Here is a 22,338-nt window from a genome sequence, read left to right on the forward strand (position 1 = left end):
TTTATTTTGGCTTGAACTTTGCACATTATTTTATGATTTTATCTGTTTTTTTTTGTTTTTTTTATGGATATTTTTTTTTTTTTTTTTTTTGCCAGAGTTTATCGTTATAGGTAATTATTAACAGGAAAATTGGTGAAAATCAAAATGAGCAATAAACAAAAAGCTTTAGCGTGTACGTACCTCTCATGGAATGTCATCAATTGAAACACAGTGAAATGTTATTTGGTGCTAGTGCAATTATTGATCCGCGCTATTTTTAAATAGTATTTTCTAGTTTAATTAAAATTTTACGATACCTGTTTTTATTAAATTGTTAGGTGAAAGTACAAAATAGGTACACAACACCCTTCTGTCCTCATGTTAAGAATGGCTTTCAAATGTCATTATTTCAGCACGGCTCAATAAGTGCATGAGTACCTTTTATTTTCTTGAATAAAATAAAAACTACTCCATGAGAACACTACTGTTTTTGTTTTAATAATTATCTTTTATTCAAAAATAAAAATTTCAATTGTTCAAAACATGTTTTTTTTTTCCCAAAACTTATTGATTTTGACTTTCACCAATTTTCCTGTTAATAATTACCTATAACGATAAACTCTGGCAAAAAAAAGGAAAAAAAAAAAAATATCCATCCAAAAAAAAAAAAAAACATAAAATCATAACAAAATCATGCACAAAGTTCAAGCCAAAATAAATTTTAAAAAAAAAAAAAAAATTGGTCACAACACGCAAAAATTCTTTCCTTGTAAAAATAACGGCTCCCTAAGTCGAACAACGTACAACATCGAAGCCGATGTGCATGTCGGCCCAATCTTGTAATAAACAATAAAACAAATTTACACAGAAGTCTCGGGGGGGGGGGTATTTTTGGCACTTATCTTTTTAAGTCCATCCCTAAAAAGATATTTACTAAAGAAAATTCCCGATTTTTATTAAATATTCTCTTACATGAGCGATCTACTTACTGAGTCCGTTAGTGCAATAAATGTTGTGAAACAATAAAACTACTTAGTCGCAATTATTTTTGGCAAATTCTTAAAGACTTGGACTTTTTTGTCAACCCAGTGTGCCATGTTTTATTTTTTAATCTTTGTAAAAATATATATAATAGACAAGTTTATTTCTTTATTATTGAAATAAAAAAACAAACAAATTTAGTCAGTCACAACTTTCAGCTGAGTTTTTTTGGCAAATTAAATTTTACAAATGACCTTTTTCTTTAAAATTTTAATTTTGTAACACAATAACAATATACCAATAGAAAATCTTTGTAAATAGTAAAAGAAATTCTTATTATCGAGTATTGCTTGTTTTTTAAATTAAACTTGATACTTTCAAAGTTGCTTTGACTAATTAAACCCTTAACGAGCAAGAATTATTTTTTCCAGTACAGTGGGCAAAATAATTGTCTCAATCTTTTAGTATTTAATTAGATGTACATAAAATCGTTTGGAACTTGTAACTTTTTTGCCTCCCAATTTTTCCTCTGCTAAAATTTTAATCACGCGATTACGGTGTAGCGTTAATAAAATAAACCATTCATTCAAGTACCGCTTGTTATGGATTTGGCAGGATTTGAGGTTAGGTGGCGATTAACCTCGAACCCAAAACAACCCAAACCAAAAACGAAAGGGACACAAATCTCAATTCACCGGTTTGTATCCATGGAAACAGTGACCATATCATTCAGTTACAAATAAGCTAAACTTATTTTTCAAAATTAAACAATATATAAACAGAATTTTTTTCTTTTATTTTAAATAATATTCTAAATTTCTTTTAATATTGACCTATTTTAATATTAATCATTTTTTTTAATGAATAATGTATCGCTAAAAGGTATTAATATTAATTTTAATTCAATTTTAGTGATATTTGTTCTGGTACTTTTGGTGTGGGTGTTTTGCAAATATTCTGTACTTTCACCCCAACCACAAGTACAAGAACAATTATGTTCGTATTATTTAAAAATTTTTAAATTATCAAAAGTGGATCATTCCATGTCAATTCACCAGGCCATTACACCCACTGACACCGAATTACTTGAAATTTGGCACAAATATTCCCTTCATAAGTTAGGAAAATTTGCCAAATAATTTGGTCCAAAACCTTACCATTCAGATTTTAGGGGGGTGTAAAATTTACATATTTTGCTTTTAAATTTATGCCGCGAAGCATCACAAAATTTCAGTGTTTTATAAAATTAAAATAAAAATATTTCCACACATTCAATATTTCTGAAATTTGGTAGGAAGGGCATTTAGGGACTGCAGAATCCGAATATTCAATTATTTTAACTCCATATGTGGTAGAAAATAAAATTTTGCTCACCTAAAAGCATATCCCCCAAATCATCACAATTTTTTACCTATGTAGCTTACGGTCAGTCTAGAGAAAATATGTCCTCTTCAATTTTCATAATATTTTTTTTTATAGCATCTACTATGACTGCTTAAGTTATCAAAAACAAAAATTGTGAGGGTTTTTAGCCTACTTGAAAAGATATGGCCCTGCGAAGTTTATCTTTTTTTTTTATTATGTACGCGCAGTAATTCAGTGAAAGATTGATAAAGACAATCATCCTAATGCTCCCAAACTCCTCAAATGTTCATATTGTGTTAAGTAATTTCTTAAACTATTCAATAAGATAGTCTTTGTTAATTTAAAAAGAAAATAATTTAAATATTTGCAGATATTGAATTTTGTATGGTATGGATAGATTGTCTTTAACAAGTGATAAACATTGACTCATGCATTAGGATTAACACTTTATAGAGTTTTTGTAGAAATTTGATTTTTTTTTTTTTTTTTTTTTTTTTTTTTTCAATGCATGTGAATTTTTAAAACTTAGAATATTTGTAATTGGCACTAAACATATATATTTTTTTATCCATAAGAAATGCTTTCAATTTCATCACTTTAAAAATTATTTATATTTTTTACAAGTTTTCAAAAAGTTATTTTCATTAATCTAAAATTTTTTTCATTTAAAAGAAAGCGATGAAAATATACACATTTTAAACTACGCTGTGCACCAAATTTTGTTGTGTACATAGGATTAAATTGTTTTGTACACAATTTTTTGCACAGATAATTTATCCACTTTGGACAAATGATAAACTCTACCATTTGGTGTTGTAGGGACATCAATAGTGCACAGAATATTTGCTAATCGCACAAAGCATATATCCTTAAAGTCCTCTTTCTAATAAAATGAATGTGATGGAAGAGCTGGATGCATGAACTTAATCAGCAAATCCTTATTTTCTAGGACCATACTAATCCAAACGTTACTATCATACCTGCAACAATCATTTGTTTTTCTTCAACCTCAATAGAGAAGTCATATATCAATTTATAGTTTTCATCTTCACTACATTGTTTCATGGCTATTTTATCTCTGTCGAGTGGAATAAATTGATGAAAACTTTTGTCCTTGGAACTGTGCAAGCATTTTCAAATCTAATTGAGATTTCTCCTTGCTTCCTCAACTTCCTCCTTTTTAATCAAAATGAAGAAAAGTATTTTTTTTTTTTAAATTTTATAAAACACTGAAATTCTGTGATGTTTCGCAGCATAAATTTATAAACAAAATATGCAGATTTTACCCCCCCCCCCAATTCGAATGGTAAGGTTTAGGACCAAATAATTTGGCAAATTTTCCTAACTCATGAAGGGGAATATTTGTGCCAAATTTCAAGTAATTCGGTGTCTGTGGGTGCAGATTTCAACTTTTTGCTGGTGTTTTGACATGGAATGACCCAAGTTCTATTTCTATATGTTTATAATGTAAATAAAAATTGTTTCGTTTTTTATTTAAAAAAATCTGTATTTTTTTTTTTTTTTTTCATTTCCAGCGTTTTTTTGCACAACGTTAACGGAGTAAACAAATATCACTAAAATTGAATTAAATTAATATTAATGCCTTTTAGCGATACATCTTCGATAAAGAAAAAGATTAATATTAAAATAGGTCAATATTAAAAGAAATTTAGATTGTTTAAAATAAAAGAAAAAAATCCTGTTTATATTAATTTTGAAAAATAAGTTTAGCTTATTTGTAATTGAATGATATGGTCACTGTTTCCATGGATACAAACCGGTGAATCGAGATTTGTGTCCCTTTCGTTTTTGGTTTGGGTTATTTTGGGTTCGAGGTTAATTGCCACCTAAACTCCAATCCTGCCTATAACATTTTATTATATATATATATTTTTTTGGAGGGGGTGGGTGACTTGGAGAGATAAAGGACCGTTTGAATAAATTCATGATAATTTAAATTTGTAATTATAAAAGAAAAAAAAAATGGTTTTCAGTTGCGTGCACTTACGTTACTGAACCGGCGGGTGTATTGTAACTATTCTGTACTTTCACTTAACAATTTAATAAAGCAAAAGATAGCGTAAAACTTGAATTTAACTTGAAAGTATTATTTTAAAAAATAGCATGGTAACATAAGTGCATAAGTACCACTTTATTTTACATATTTTTTTTTCCAAAGGACCGTTTGAATAAATTCTCAATGATTTAAAGCGTTGCGTACTTATTAAAAAAAAAAATTTCAGTTGCGTTTTTGTTTTGTTTCTTCAATTTTGAATTTCACAATTATGAATGAATTTGCGTGTACTATTAAACAAATTTTTACAATGTTTTGCACTGATAAACCCAGTAGTTCGTCCATGTCAAAGTTGCTTTAATAGTAAAACAGCAGCAAGAGCAAATAATCGTACATAATTTAGTCGTACTTTAGTAAACCCTCTTATGCCCCACTAAAATCTGGCACGACTAAATGTCCGATTCATGTACGGCACAATCATGTTGACACCGGTTCATGCCAGATCACTGAAGTTAAGCAATGTTGAACCTAGCCAGTACCAGATGGGTGACCATTTGGGAAGGCTAGGTGCTGTATGTACCTTTTGGGAAGGTTGGGCATGGGGCCAACACCCTCACACCGTAAAAAGAACTTAGTCACTACAAAAGCATCTACAAAGTTAGGGGCTCAAGGCTCCTGCTGATTCAAACAACTTTACACGTTCTATATAAGTGGTTGCCAACCTGTGGTCTATGGAAATATTTATGTGGTCCGCAGAAAAAATGGGTCATTTATAATTCATAACCATTCAGAATTAAAAAAAAAAAAAAAAAAAAATGTATCCTAGAATATACTATACTGTTATAGGCAGAAAAAGTTTCACCATCCTAACACTACTTTTTTTTTTTTTTTTTTTTTTTTTTTTTTTTTTTAGCAAATATAAAAAAAATTGTCCAAGCATGTGTGGTATCCTTAAGTGAATGAAAGTGCACAGATATATAAAGAATAAATTTGACTTTTTGAAGCTAAAACATCACTGAGTACATGCAACTGATTGAAATGGGCCAATAGGCAATTTTTGTAACAAAAGACATCTATTTTTTACTGTAGGCCTACTGTATTTTAGTTGTATTCTCTTCTGATACTAAATAAATATATATATATATACTGAGCATTATCATACCCATTAGATACATATTCGTAAGTAATCAGACAGCTCATATTCCTAAGTATTCATACCCGAAAACTTATTCATTTAAACTGGGTATAGCCTACCTCTTACAATTACAAAGTTGGCGTCCCCTGAACTAGTCTATTTGTGAGAGGCTAGCTGGCCAACTTAAAAACAAAGAAATTTTTTGCTTGTATTTTAAATATATATATACATATACAAACACACATACTGTTACTCCAAGTTACTAATTCTTCTTTTTCAGATTCAAATAAAATAGGTAATAAACCCCTAATGAGTGAGAAAAAGCAAGTGAATATTTTGCATTTTTTTAATAAAGCTAAAAATGAAATAACTAATGAAAATAATACTTCAGTTAATAGTGAGCTGATCAATGAATCACAGCATCCACAGTCCTCATCAGACAGTATTAGAAAAAAAATGCAAACTGGAGGCGAAAAGAAAAAAATGTAAAATATTAAGAAAATATGATTCAAGCTACTTGAAATTTGGATTTATTCAATTCGACCTCTTTGTATTGTATGTTGTGAGAGTTTATTTAATGATGTCATGAAACCGTCAAAACTTGAAAGACACTTGCAATCAAAACACAAGATTTCACTCAGAAATCACTTGAATATTTTCAAAGAATGCATGAAGGTATGAAAAACAAATAACTGCCTTAAAAAATATGGTTGTTGAAGATAAATCTCTATTAAAGGCTTCCTACTTAATATCACTTCAAATTGCAAAAAATAAAAAACTTTATACAATTAGAGAAGACTTAAGCCTGTGAAGCAGTTTTGGGAAAACAAGCTGTTCAAAGATTGAAGGTAATTCCTATGTCTGCTAACACTTTTAAGCACAGAATTGAAGAAATGGCCAATGATATTGAAAATAAAGTTATAAAAATGGTAAAAAATTCACCATTTTATTCAATTTAACTTGATGAATCATCCGACCTCAGTAACAAGGCAATTTTCCTTTGTTTTGTGAGGGTTGATTGTGAAAGAGAATTACAGGAAGAACTTCCTTGCTCATTCAACCTGCCAAGTAGAACAACTAGCTTTGAGATTTTTAAAACTTGATAGTTATTTCCAGGAACACAGAATTGAATGGAAAAAATGTATTGGTATATGTACAAATGGTGCTGCAAACATAGCTGGACATCGCTCAGGAGTTGTTACAAAGGTAAAAAATGTAAGTCACCCAGACATTCTGTCTATGCACTGCATTATACATTGTGAGCATCTTGTGATGAAAAGCGTTTCTAGAACTACAGTTTTATCAGATGTTCTTAAAATCATAAATGAAATTCGACACAAAGCACTCAATTCTCGAATATTTAAAACCCTCTACGAAGAAATGGGCTCCCAGTATACTCACCTTCTTTATTACACTGAGGTAAGAGGGCTTTCAAGGGGCAAAATACTGACACGACTATTTGTCTTGCGTGAAGAAATAATTTTTTCATCAGCAAAATAATTAGAAATTTTAAGAACTCATGTCTGACGAGTGGTTAGCCAAGCTTATATATCTGACAGATGTTTTTCTCTGCTAAATGAACTAAGTATATCTTTGCAAAGACAACTTAAGGACCTGTTCACAGTACAAGGTACAAGTAGATGCTATTCGAATGAAAATATCAGTGACAAACATATTTGGTAGGAGATCTACAAATGTTTAAAAAATTTTGATGAATGTATAGGAGCAAGGATCTCAACCAGCAAGTGGTATCTATTATTCAACAGCATTTACAGTCACTGACAGGATATTTTTATTTTAATTATCCAAGTGAAGAAGATCCTAGGCCTGGAAGTATGTGGATAATAGAGCCATTTGTAGCTAACATTGAAGAAAGCATGAATGAAAAAAAAAGCTTTATCGATCTAGCTTGTGACAACTGTCTCAAAGCTAAATTTAAGTCATTATCAAGACCTCATTTCTGACTCTTTGCAAAAAAATGAATACCCATCACTGAGTGAGAAAGCAAGGAAAATTTTGATTCAATTTTCTACAACATATGTGAAAAGGCATTTTCATCTTTTTTTTTATTCCATTTTCACCCCAAGCAAGGCACAGTTCCTCTTTGATATTGGGGGCTACTATTGGGGACATAAGTTACAGGTATACTATGTAGGGAGATGAGCAGCAAGATGTCTGTTCACATTACACTTGGTCTTCTGCATGTCAGTACGGTTGGGAAAGCAGAATACCATAACAGAGTTCCAAAGTTTAGCAGTTCTGGGCAAGAAACTATTGAAGTCGAAGGCTTTCTTGCATCTTGGGATCTCTACTGTGTAGGGGTGGGATCTTGCTGCTTGTCGGATTTGTCTGGGGGATTTATGTCGAGGTGGTATAAGTGCTTGTAGTTCGTCAGAGCATTCACCATTAAAATACTTGTAGAATAGGCAGATGGATGCAACATTTCATCAATAGGATAGAGGTTGAAGTGTAGATGACAGTTCAGGACCTATATCAGGTTGATAACTCTTTTGAATCCTATCCAGGAGTGAGAGACAAGTAGCAGATGCACCAGCTCAAATGTGACAACAGTATTCTAAACATGGGCGAATGGTGGCCTTATAGAGTTACAGGATACTTTCAGGCATATATAGCTTTCTAGCACGGTAAAGAGAGCCTACCTTCGTCGCAGCGGCCCTGGCAATCCAAGGAGTTTAAAAGAAGTACTTTCAGGTAATGTTTTTGGGCATTGCTATTGGTGGTAGATATATTACATCTCTGACGATTGAGTGTGTAGCATCCGCATATGTAGACGAAGGCATCAGGCTTGTTTCTGCAATTATGGAAGTCATGTTTGAACTGAAACAAAAGAATTATAGCCAAGGAGGGTAAAAAATTTGCAACCATTCCCGACTGGTAAAAAAATATGCATGCAATGTCACTTGAATTTTTCATAGAATCCTTATGACATAACAAGCATTCCCATTCATTTCCTTATCTATTTATCTATTTAGCTTCTGAATGATGTATTATGACACCCTTATTCTTGTTTACATTCCTGAGCAAGAAGATAATTTGACCAGGGTTGCGGAGTCGGAGGTTTTACCTGGAGTCTGAGTCGGATTTCTAAAAGTACTAGGTGTCGGAGTTGGAATTTTGTATCCGACTCCAACTCCTTGTGCCCAATAAATTAATTTTTTTACATAGTTTTCCTGTTTGGTTTTACCAGTTTTTTTTCTGTTTTATTACATTTTTACCCCAAACAACGCACATTGCCACTTTGATGTACTGGATTACTATCAGGGACCTAAGTTGCAGGGGTACTATGTAGAGAGTTTAGCAGCAAGGTGTTTGTTTACATTACACTTGAACTTCTGTATGTCAGTACGGTTGGGGAAGCAGGAACCTGGAAGAGAATTCCAAAGTCTAGCAGTTCTGAGGAAAAAATATTAGAGTAGAAGGCTTTCTTACATCTAAGGATTTCTACTGTGTAGGGGTCGCACTTAGCTGCTGGTTAGGTGTATTTTCGTCGAGGGGGAACAAGGGCTTGTAGTTCATCAGAGCAGCCACTATTAAAATATTTGTAAAACAGGCAGAGGGATGCAACATTTCATCGATGGGACAGGGGCTGAAGCTTAGATGAAAGTTCAGGACGTATCAGGTTGGCAACTCTCTTTTGAACCCTGTCCAGAAGCGAGAAACTAGTAGCAGATGCACCAGCCCAAATGTGACAGCAGTACTCTATACATGGGCGAATGATGGCTTTGCAGAGGTACAGGATACTTTCAAACATGAGTAATTTTCTAGCACGGTAGAGAGAGCCTACCTTCTTTGCAGCAGCCTTGGCAATGATCTCAATGTATCTATTCCAACTCATGTTTCCTGTGAACGTTAAGCCGAGGAGTTTGAAGGAAGTACTTTTAGGTAATGTATCTTTAGCCATAGCTATTGGTGCTTGGTAAGGTTTCATGTAATTAATAAAGGAAACGAGCTTTGTCTTTGCAGCGTTGAACGTTACTATCCATTTTTGACCCCCATTTCACTACAGACTGAAGGACTTCTAGGGTTTCTGCCATTACCCTAGATATGTACTCCTTAGTTTTCCCCACGTGCCTGCTATGGTGCGTGGTGTCGTCGGCAAATATACCCATCTGAGACAATTTTATCGGGTAAGTCATGAATATCAGAAATAGTAAAGGACCCAGGATCGATCCCTGAGGTACACCTGCATTTATATCATATTGTTTGGACGTATGCCCATCGAGGACAACATGGATTCTTCTCTCATTTAAGAAGTATTTAATTATTCATCCAGTAATACCATAGGATTTTATTTTCATGAGAAAACTATTGTGCCATACCCTGTCAAAAGCCTTAGATATATCTAAGGCGACTTCCTTCCTCTGCCTTATCCAGTGCTTGGTATATACGTTCAGAGACTACAGTTAGAATATTTGTAGTAGAATGGGCTTGTCTAAATCCATATTGAGTGTCAGCCAGAAGTTTAGCAGCTGTAAGGTGGTGGACTAGAGCTTGATTTATTAAGGATTCAAATATTTTGGGGAAAGGAGGGAGGAGGTTAATTAGGTGAGAATTTAATGGGTCAGTTCTTTTGCCAGAGTTTTTGTAAACTGGTACCACATAAGCAGTTTTCCAGCAGTCAGGAAAGCAAGATTCGTCAAGGCATTTGTTAAAGCGTTTAGAGAGAACTGAAGTAACCTCAGTAGAGCATTTTTTTAATATCACAGCTGGGATGAGATCAGGTCCACATGCTTTTGAGGTGTCTAGGTTTTTTTATGATATCATGTACTTGAGAAGGAGTGATTTTCAGATCATCTTATGTGGTTTCTGTCCGCCAAGGAAAATCAGGGAGGGAATGGTTTGCTGGGTCCAAGGTAGAATTTGAGGCAAACTGACTGGCAAGCATGTTAGGTTTTTCAGTTGCTGTGCTAGCAACCTCATGATTGTTGGATAGTGGGGGAATTGTTGATTGCCCATTATTTACTACACTATTATAGATTTTCCAGAAATCACGAGTTCCTAATTTCTGCACTTCAATGTGTTTCCTGGTGGTTTCAATATATTCACTCTTAATTATCACTACTTCTTTCTTACAATTACTTCTAGCTTCTATAGACTTTTGTCTGTTTGTACAGGACTTATGCCAGATAAATCTATGGTATAAATATTGCCTCTGAGCAATGGCAGCTGTGCAAGTAGAAGTAAATCATTGGGGAGAGTGGCGTTTGCTATAGAACTTCTGTGTAGGAACGTGCTTCAGTTGCTGCTTTGAACCATTCAGTAGTCTCATTTACACACTGCAGGAAGAGAAATGATATCTCCCCATAAGGTGTCTCTGATGGCATCCTAGTCAGATTTATTGTAGTACTTTGTCATTTGGAGCAATAGCTCTGTGGTTAGAAGCAAGAAAGAGAAGTCTTACCGTGGGTGCTCAGCGAGTGAGTACAGGCGAAGAAAAGGAAGAACAAACATGGCGGCCAGCATTTTTATTTCGTCCGTTCTCGCATAATCTCGTGTGTGCGTGAAGATGGAACCTATAAAACAATGTTCATTTCTGGGTGCTGCGAGATGATTCCCGGCCAGCCAAGAGAGAAGAGACAGAGGACTGTAGCGATAATCTTTCTTGAACATTCCGTTTGTGTATTTGAGGTGAACCCCCCCCCCCATTGTACGTCAAGCTCTTCAACTTTGGGTCGCTAGAGCAGATTGATTCTCTCACAGTACTTGAAAGATACAATTTCTTGTAAATGTAAGAGGGGAATCTATCTCTAATCCTATGCTTATTTATGTAGAATAGAGAAAAACTTTAAAGTAAGATACTCAATATTTTCATTCATGCGGGGGTGCAAAAATACTTAGTGTAGAAACCAGGCGCATGGTTACCTCTCAGTGTGATGGACCCATAAATCTTGTCAGATCATCCATCTAAGAGAAAGAAAACTGAAAATTAAACTGGCAGAGCAAGGCCTCCTCAGTCATAGTCGGTAACCTTCCTGGAGCTGGTGACTAACAAATTCCTGGTTTGCAAACCTAACTTGCCTAAGGAGTAGATAGGCTCTGCCTATTGCTGGCTTTCACACTTTTTCTTTGTCTATTAGCCAGACCAGAGGTACAATACAAGGAACTCACAAAAGCCACCTTGTACTTGGTCTTGTTTTCTGATTAGGACATTGAACGCCATTCCCCTATTCCCTATTTTAAATTTTACTCTTTTTCTCAGAAACTGAGAAAAATTGGGTTTGCTTGCATGCCACTGTGCTCACATGACTTATTTGGACCGGTCTTGTCTGAGAGATTGAGGGTAAGTTTGTTTGGCTGCTGTTTCTGACTGACAGTACAGGAGCTCTAACTCTTTGGTAATGCTTAGCCCGACTGCTCTGTTATCAGTTGTATAATATCAGGATAGTTGTAGTGCCATGTCGTCCATAGAAACATGCTCTGCTGCTATATCTGGTGGGCTTTCACAAGACCATAACTTCTAGACAGAACTCGACTAACGGGCTACTGTGTGTATACTTGGTGTCAAAACTGGCCCACTTTGCTCAACACTCTTTCTGTAACCTGACATTAAACAAAAATGTAATGAAATGGCAACCCAAACAAATATCACGATAAACCAGATAACAACCCAAACAAAACCAATTTGCCTCCGTCCTTGAGGCTGGCTTTTACAGCTTATGGCTTAGAAGTTTTACATTTTAGTAAACTCCCTGGATATCTTAGCATTAAGTGAAACAAACTTACACTCTTGAATCCCCCTCTAACTAGTTTAACATAACAGGATACCTCCCTCTTTGCTGTAAGGATTCGGATATATATATGCACGGGCTTAGAGTCTATATTCCTTTAACTAGAGAGAAAAATTTTGAATCAGATGACCAGGCTTTTATGTGCTTTCGACTAACATTTCATCACAGTTAGTTATATTTTCTCTACCGTTTTTCCTCAAGTCAGGATTGTACCCTAATCGGTCATTTCTCTGATAGTATAGATGTAGCATTCTCCTTGGATAGTAACGCCCAAATACATGTTTTTGGTGACTTTAATTTCAACCATAAAAATTGGCTTAGTTTCTTTGGTTACACAGATGCAGCTCTACTTATAGCTTCTCTATAGCCCATTTCCCTTAAACAGACAGTAATGTTTCCAACTTGCCTACCAGACTGTGAACCTCAGTAGGCTTCACTTCTAGACCTATTCCTCACCACAGTAACTGAGGATTGTGTGACTAATGCCAACAGTCCACTTAGAAATGCAGACCACCTAGTGGCATCAGTTGACATCACATTTAAATCCTAACCTCAAGGTGGGGAATCATTATTCAAAACCACAAGGTACTACAACAGGGCTGACTGGGAAACCATTAGAGAACACATCCGGGATGTCCCATGGACCGATATCTTCTTGCTTTCTGCAGAACAGTGTGCCAATGAGAAAACTGAATGGTGCAAAGCGAGCATTGAAGCACATGTTCCCACACGGAAGTAATATAGTAAGCCCCACTCACCTCCATGGTTCATTACAGATTGTGCAGTTGCCATTGCACAAGGACAGCATGCATTCCACTGGTTTGTACGTCATAAGTCAAATATAAATAGGAAAGAAATCATTGTAAGAGAGAAATTGCGACAGCCAAAAGAAAGCATGCTGAAATAATCAGGGAACGCATAGAATTGCAAAAGAACTCATGATTTCTGGAAAATCTATAATAGTGTAGTGAATAAAAGGCAACAATCAGTAATTCTTCTACTGAGCAACAATCAGAAGGTTGCATGCACAGCAATGAAGAGCCAACAAACAACTCCCTATCCAGACTGAAGCCACATTAGATGATGTAAAAATCACCCCTTCTCATGTCCACAATATCATAAAAAACTTAGACAGTTCTAAGGCCTGATCTCATCCCTGCTACACCAGTTAAGAAATGTTCAGCCGAGCAAGCCCCTGTACTTTCCAAGCTCTATAATAAATGCCTTGCTGAATCTTGCTTCCCTAATAGCTGGAACATTGCCTCTGTGGTACCAGTGTACAGGAATTCTTGTGAAAAAACAGACCGTCTCAATTATCGCCCCATTAGTCTCTTCCCCCTCTTCGCTAAAATCTTTGAGACCTTAATTAATCAAACATTAGTTCACCACCTAGCAAAAGCAAATCTTCTCTTTGACAAACAGTATGGACTCAGGCAATGTTGTTCTATTGCAGATATTTAAACATTCGTCTCTGAACACATTTACCATGTCCTGGATAAGGCGGGCAAAGCCATAGCTGTAGCCCTTGATATATCCAAGGCCTTTGACAAAGTTTGGCACAAAGAGCTGTTAATGAAAATTAAATTGTATGTTATAACTGGTTGTATACTAAATATTAGATCCATCTTAGACAATAGAAGCATATAGGTTGTCATTGATGGACGTGCATCCAAGCAGCATAACATTGATTCAGGAGGCCTCAGGGGTTGATCCTTGGACCATTATTATTCTTGATATTCATAAACGACTGCCCTGATAATATTGTGTCCGAGATGGGTATATTTGCTGATGATACAACGCTCTATAACATGCATGAGGGTAGAATGGATATGCATAAAACAATGGCAGAATCGTTAGAAAATGACTTCCAGACCATTATAGAATGGAGCCACAAATAGATGGTAATATTTAATGTTAGTAAAACTAAGCTGCTCTCTTTTAACAATTATAAGACGCCTCTCCAACTGCCTATATCGATGACAAATAACACCCTACCTGAGAATTCTACCTTCAAACTCCTCGGCCTAACATTTATAGGCAATACAAACTGGAACAAATACATAGAGACATTGCAAAGACTGCTTAAAAGAAGGTGGGTTCCCTCTATCGAGCTAGAAGACTATTCACACCTGAGAGTATCCTGTACCTCTACAAGGCCACTATTCGCCCATGAATGGAGTATTGTGGGTACATGTGGGCTGATGCGTCTATAACTAGCCTCTCCTTCTTGTATAGGGTCCAAAAAGAGTTGTCAATTTAATTGGTCCCACTTTATCAACTAAGCTCCAACCCCTATCCCATCACCACAATGTTGCATCTCTGTGCCTGTTTTACAAATATTTTAATAGAATGTGTTCTGATGAACTCATTGCACTTGTACCCCTCACCATACATATCCCCGACAAACCCGTTTAGCAATAAGATCTCACCCCTTCACTGTTGAGGTCCCTAGATGCCAGAAAGCTTTCTATTCTAATAGTTTCTTCCTTCAAACAGCTAGACTTTGGAATTCCCTTCCTGCTACCTGCTTCCCTGGTCGTACTGACTGATATGCAGAAGTTAAAATGTTACATAAACCAACATCTTATTTATCTTTTCTAGACGTTTTCAGAAAAGACCCAGTAAGGTCTGGACCTATCAATCCCCAGATGAAGACAAGGCACAACTGAACTATCTTTTTATGAATAAGAAGTGGATCAATAGCTGTCATAACTGTGAAGCTTATAGCAGTTTCTATGGTGTGCCTACTGATCATAGGATTGTAACCTCTAAGTTGAAGTTAAGCCTACGATCGAATAAAACTAAAAAATCATCTAGACAGCCTTACAACTGGTCAACGTTGTCACATGACAATCAGATCAGAGATTCATCTTCAAACTGCGAAACAGATTTGATGCTTTACAAGCACAAGAGCAGGAACCAACTGCTAATACCACCTATGAAAACTTTGTTAGTTCGCACCAAGAAGCAGCAAAGAAGTGTATACCTCTGAAGCCCAAGGTAAAGCGAAAAGTACCGTGGGAAAATGATAAAATAATATTAAAACGAGAAAAGTTAAAAAACATAATCAAAAAGCAACATAAATACCCCACTCGACAGAATACAAAATTAAGGAAGTAGGCGCTTCAAGAGCTTAGTATGATGTATCTATCAGAACAACATAAATATTTTCAAGAACAAATAGATCGAATCCAGAATGCAGCAGATAACAAACAATCCTATCTGGCTTGGCAAGTAGTAAATGAGATATCTGGGTGCAAACGACCTGCCAAAGCTAAGTTAAAAGCAAACACTCCGGAAAATGCATGTTCGAAATTGAAAGCACATTTTGAAAAGTTACCCAGAAAGAAACCAGGAGTAACAGACCAACCAATTCAGCCGATTGTTGTACAGGAACTCGATATTGAGAAGGGTGATTTTACAATGGAGGAACTTCTAAATGTACTAAAGAAGACCAAGAATCGTAAAGCTGCATGCTTAGATAACATACCTCCTGAAGTATGGAAGACAGGTGGTTTCAATGACATACTTCTTAATTCATGCAATTCTATATATAATTAAAAAATTATTAATATATGGAGGGAAGGATGCATACTTCCCTTCCCCAAGAAGGGTGACCTAAGCATACCAAGCAACTACAGAGGAATAACACTCACTCCAAATGCAGCAAAAATCTACAATGCCATGCTTCTCAACCGTATCCAACTAAAGATTGAAGAAGTGCTCAGAAAGAACCAAAATGGATTTAGAAAGAATCGCTCTACTACTAGTCAAATACTTACTGTTAGGAGACTGATTGAAGGAGTCAAAGCAAAAAACATTGAGGCAGTCATGATCTTTGTAGATTTCTCCAAAGCATTCGACTGTACATAGAGGAAAAATGGCCAGCATATTAAAAGCATATGGCATTCCAAATGAAGTCATTAATGCTATCATGATGTTATATGAGCATACTCGAGCAATGGACAGGTCCCCAGACGGGGACACTGAATTTTTCGACATCCGCACTGGGGTTCTACAAGGAGATACTCTTGCCCCTTTTCTTTTCATTGTCTGTCTTGACTTTGTACTTCGCACCTCTGTTGATATACACAACATGCTAGGCTTCACCCTAGATGAATCCAGAAACAGACATCATCAATCAGCACACATAACTGATGCAAATTACGCAGACGATATTGCTTTGTTCGCGAACAACACTGCTGATGCGCAAACACTGTTATGTAAGCTAGAAAAGTCTGCAAATGACATTGGTCTCTACATAAATGCGGATAAGACAAAGTTTGACTTTCAATGTGAAGGGAGAGATCAGGGCTTTGGTTGGATCAACACTGAAAGAAGTCACTGAGTTTACGTATCTGGGCAGCAACATAGTTTCCACAGAGAGAGATATCGGAATTCGCATCTCAAAAGCATGGGCTGCAATGGATGGGCTACATTCAGTATGGACTTCGAGACTGGTTGACAAACTGAAAAGGCAATTCTTCAGGGCAGTGGTAGAGTCTGTCCTTGTTTACGGTGCTACAACCTGGACACTCACCAAAAGATTGGAAAGAAAACTAGACGGCACATACACCCGTATGCTAAAAACAATATTAAATATATCTTGGTAAAATCATCCCACAAAGCAGCAACTTTATGGTAATCTACCTGCCATATCTAATACCATCAGAGAAAGACGCCTACGATTTGCCGGTCATTGTCTGAGGAGCAAGCATGAATTGGTAAGTGATGTATTGCTATGGACTCCACGACACGGACGCGCAAGCAGAGGACGACCTAGATCCACGTACATCCAAATAGCACACAACGCCAACTGTGAACCTGAAGATCTGAAGCAACTGATGGAAGACAGGAAACTCTGGAGAGGAAGAGTCACATTGGTCCGGGTAGGGAGCCCGTCATGATGATGATGATGATGATGAGACATGGTCCCAAAAAGTAGCCTTTTTCATCCAAGTGGTGATATACTTTGTTAGGGGTAGACGTAAGTAAAAAATTAAATAAATAAAGCTGGTATAGTGTATATGTGAGTATATTTATCATACAAATGAATGTTAAACGTCAAAAATAATATACATGAAAAGTAACTATAAAATGCATGCTGAATAGATGTGGGAGGCTGGTATATGGATCTGCAGAATAGATTTCCATCAAGGAGTCAGAGTCTGCATCCTAGGAATTCTAAGAGCCAGAGTCAAACTTTTACCATCAGACTCTGCAATCCTGAATTTGACACAAACCACAAAATTTGGTCAATATCAACTTTAGGGGTGTCTCATTAAAAATCTCTGGTTTTCCTTTCCTGTTTAATCGAAACATATTATCACTTTCTACGCTGTCTGATGCTTTATTCTATTCTAGGAAATCTTTGTTGCACGAATATCTGCAGGATTTATGTCTGTACTGGGTATATATATATATATATATATATATATATATATATGTATATATATATATATATATATATATGTATGTGCGTGTGTGTGGATGGGCTATCTATATATGTGAACATGAAAATGCTTATACATGGTTTACACAAGTTCACATTTGTACAATTTTATTAACCTCAAATTGCATACAAACTAGAGCTTGTAGAGAAAAAAATTTTAGATTTGAAATCAGAGCTTAAAACTCCTTCAGAATCAGTTAAAATATCCAATGCAACTCAGTTACTGAAAATTTGTTCCCCAGTGAATCTGCTTGTCGTCTTGTCAGACAGGCTGGCAAATTTTATTTCTTTCTCTTACAGAAAAATATCCCACAAAATAACTGTTTTTTTCCATTGGTCCTTTGAGATTAATGGTTTCCCAGTTAGTAAGACCTTGTTGCCTTGTAATTAACTTGGAATGAAATTGAAACATCTCTCTCTAAAAGAGAAAAACCCGGAAAATTGTTTAATGTTAAAAACTTTTTTGATGGAGCACAAAGTCAGCTTCCTTCTCTCAGGCAAGCTACGCTCAAACTAAAGTAATCGGGCAAAGAGCCCTTTCTCACCCCCTCACTCTTGTCAGGGCAAGGAAGTTGAACAGCAGGATAGTGATGATGATGTCAGTCACACCAGATTAATAGCAAAAAGGGTCGAACTCCCACACTGCATCCCGGCACTGCTTGATGGCTGATAACGCTAAAAATAAAATTCTGGAAAAGGTGCATATTCTCCTCAAGTGGTTCCAATATGAGGGATTGATTTACTAGAAACCGAGCACCCCCTTAGAAATATTGAATTTTTATTTTATTTACTTAATTTTTTTTTTTATAATATACTAGATTAGTGTCCAATCGATAATAATCTGTTGAATAACATTTTAAAAAGACTAAATGAAAAAAATTACAAGAAAAGGAGTGTGCATTGTATAGGTCTACCTTAGCTTTTTGTGTTAACAGCCTTAAAAATATCAGGAAATAATCAATTGATTAAGTAATATTTAATAGTGAGATCTTTTCAATGCAAATCTTAAACACCCACCCTGACACATTGTTTGAAGTGTTTCTACATGGTTTTAAAATGTTTGGAACTTATGACTCTTCCCGCTTCCTTCCCCCACTATCAAACTTGAGAAAATGCTTACGATTACACGTCCCGTTTACACGCAGGAGCATGTGTTCACATGTTCCAAGATAGCCATCCACTATAACATAAGAAATTGCATTGCTTAATATCCGGAAAACTTATTTGCCAAACATTTAAATGAGATATTCGTTTTCAGCATACCTGAAAACCTAGTAAAATCGTAATTTTTGAAAGAAAATGTTAAGGTGGAAACCAGGTAAAAATTTACCTTTTTTTGAAATAGATTTGGGAATTTTAAGTAGGATGACCTCTTGAGTGAATGTTGGTATTATGGTGTCTGCATCCTTGCTAGGAAAAACATAGACAACCCTTAGTACGAGAATGACCACATACCCCCCTCCTCCTCTCGAAGCTTTGTGCCTAATTTATTTTATGAGCATTTTATATTGTAAAATTTTCTAAAATGAATAAATTTTTCAAAGTTTTGTTTCATTAAAATGAAATGACTACATAAACGTTATTTATTTTCAGTAAAATTTTAAAAATGATTTGGGAAATTTCTGGAGTAAATATGGTATTATGGTGATTGATGATTCTAGCTAAGTGTAGGCTAGATGACCAAAAACATCTTTCAAATGGCTTTGTGTATTTGTTTAAAATGTTTTCATATATATTTTGCAAATAAATAATTCAAAGTTTTGTTTAATTTTTAAAATTTTGTTTTTATCGACAGAATGCCCCCGTGGAATGTCATGCAATGTTAAAAGTGTCGATCATTACAGAAAATTTCAACATAGTTCTTTAGCTTCATTACGAGGAAATGTGTTATTGTATAAATATTCATCGATTTCGTCGTCAGAAAATGGTAAGTCATGGAACTTACTTTTGTTTCAGTTTCTCTCCCGCCCCCGAGACTTATAAAATATGAGTGTAATTTCCAAAAGTAAGGCTTCCTATATTTTAACTTAAACACTAAAATGTCAAAGAGCTATGAAGATGAAGACGGGAGTGGTACTATTAAAATGGGTGACTTTTCTGCTCTGGATTTTATTTTTCTACATAGATACCACCCTTCTCAATGCACTTTTAACAATGATGATTGATACCTCAGTCGTAAAAGTTTGGAGTGCATTTTGTCTGTCGCTCACATCTATCACCACTCTGAAATCGACAAACTCATCTCCTGTGCTAACATCGACCATTTTTTTTTTTTTTTTTACACTAGGGAGTCATTACTTATCAAGGCCGAAGGCCACTCAAGGATAAGGGTTAATTAGTATACGTTGGTTACCAGGACAACGACATAGTAATTGTTAATGGTGGAAATCAAGTATAATTTGATTATTAAAGGGGATGACTCAACAAGAACTTATCTAACCACTGTGCCAGGGGTCCTTGCAGACAAGGACCCCTGGCACAGTGGTTAGAGTACTTAGAAAAATCAATTGTAAAAAGTGATATTCTCCTGAAAGTTGAAGGTTCAATCCTCAGTGTGAGCGATCGAAAAATATAATTGTGAATTACTTAGGACCTCTATTCAGTCATGGCTTATGGAACAAACGTGCTACCTCGGAAGTCACTCAGGGATAAGGGTTATTGCAAGTATAGTACGTTAGTGTGGAGATTTGATGAAGTGTTTACTTAAGAGGGCAGTTCATTAGGAATTTGTTAACGTTGGACTTGAAGACATCCAAGTTGTAGTCAGGTGGGAAGCAGGCAGACGGAACAGAGTTCCAGAGGCATGCAGTTCTAAGAAAGAAGCTTTATTCATGGAATCTACATTTTGATTTAGGCACAGATAAAGAGTGGGGGAAATTTTTAACAGTGGATTCAGCTAGACGGGTGATTTTTGTGAAAGATTGGTGAGGGGAGACCAGAGATTGGAGTTCAGACGAGCACCTGCCATAGAAATAACGATAAAACAAGGATAGGCTCGCAACGTTTCTTCTGTGGGAGAGAGGTTGCAGGGTAGAGAAAAGGGCATCCCCCACTAAGCCATGAAGTCTATTTTGTACTCTGTCAAGGCAGGATAGGCTGTTTTTAGCAGCTCCTGCCCAGATGTGGCAGCAGTATTCCATCCTTGGACGTACTAAGCTTTTATATAGATAGAGAATGCCATCAGTAGTGAGATACCTTCTGGAGCGGTAGAAGGATCCCACCATCTTTCCAGTGACCTTGGCAACAGACTTGATGTACGTATTCCATTTCATATCAGGAGTAAAGAACAAACCCAGAAGCTTGTCAAAACATTGAGCTTCTAGACGAGAGCCATCCATTTCAATTGATGCCAGATGGGGATCAGAGCATTGATGATGTAAAGATAGGAGTTTGGTTTTAGATGCATTAAAGGTAACCAGCCATGTCTTCCCCCACTGAACCACGTGCTCGAGATCAGAGGAGAGAGAATCAGAGAGAACTTTGTCATTTACAGCCTTTGATGTGTTGCCGTAGATGATCGTGTCATCAGCATAGATGTCAACGAATGATTTAAGTATGTGTTTAGGGAGATCATTGATGTAGATCAGGAAGAGAGTTGGGCCCAGGATTGACCCTTGAGGGACTCCAGCATTAATACTGCAGGCTTCTGATTTTTGTCCATCGACCACTACTCTTATGAGCCTATCGGAGAGAAATGATTTAATGATTGAGAAAACATTTCCAGTTATACCGTAGCTGGAAATCTTGTGAAGTAGGCCCCTATGCCATACCTTGTCGAAGGACTTTGATATGTCAAGAGCAATTGCCCTAGAAAGGAAGCCTTTGTCAAGAGATTCACTAATCCTGTGAGATATAACCGTTAGCACATCTGCAGTAGATCTTGCAGGAGGAAACCATATTGTGTGTCACTAAGAAGGTTGTTTCTGCTGAGGTGGTTGACTATTTCTCTATTTAATATGGATTCCAGCAACTTACTCATAACACACAGGAGACTTATTGGTCTGTACTGAGAGGGAGATGACTTATCACCTGAATTCTTAAATACAGGGCATACTGATGAGGTTTTCCAGGGAGTCGGAAAGCACTTCTCCTTAAGGCAACGCTTAAACAGTTTCGTAAGTATGGGAGCAAGTTCTGGTTGAAGCTTTTTTAACACTATAATTGGGATGCCGTCAGGGCCAGTTGCTTTACTGGAATCAAGGTTCTTGATTAGCTTGGCGACCTCATGCACAGATATTTGTATGTTACCTAGCGTGTTTTGTGTTATAGGAGGAAATATGGGGAGTTGATGGCCTTCGTCGCATAGGGTAGAATTAGCTGCAAAGTTCTTGGCAAATAGTTTGGCCTGGTCTGATGCTGACGAAATGACCTCTGGTCCATTGATAATGGTTGGGATAGAACGCACACTTCTGTTCAGGATCCTATTTGTTATTTGCCAAAACTGGTGGGAACCAAGCCGCTGATCAGCTACTTTGGATTTAACAGACTGATCATATAGCTCTCTTGCATTTTTTATTACTCTTTTACAGTGGTTGCTGGCGTTCCTGAAAGCGGCTTTAGTCTCTGCATCTATTACGTTGGTAGTTATGGAAAAATTTATTTCTGTACGCGATAGCAACAGCACATTCAGGGGAGAACCATGGCTGGCTGTTAGGTTTTAGTT

The 22,338-nt window shown here is 36.1% G+C and overlaps 1 protein-coding gene across 1 annotated transcript in view; it reads left to right on the forward strand.

Annotated features, from left to right (window-relative positions):
* LOC145283580 (uncharacterized) overlaps positions 1-22,338 on the forward strand; it is a 95,231-nt gene that overhangs the window by 8,117 nt on the left and 64,776 nt on the right. The window contains exon 2 of the mRNA XM_080132500.1: positions 19,471-19,602. Within this exon, the coding sequence (XP_079988626.1) occupies positions 19,471-19,602 (132 nt within the window). The remainder of the gene's footprint in view (positions 1-19,470; positions 19,603-22,338) is intronic.

The sequence above is a fragment of the Euprymna scolopes genome, chromosome 8 (assembly GCF_053919585.1).
Source record: "Euprymna scolopes isolate OS-2025 chromosome 8, ASM5391958v1, whole genome shotgun sequence".
Taxonomy (NCBI): Eukaryota; Metazoa; Mollusca; class Cephalopoda; order Sepiida; family Sepiolidae; genus Euprymna; species Euprymna scolopes.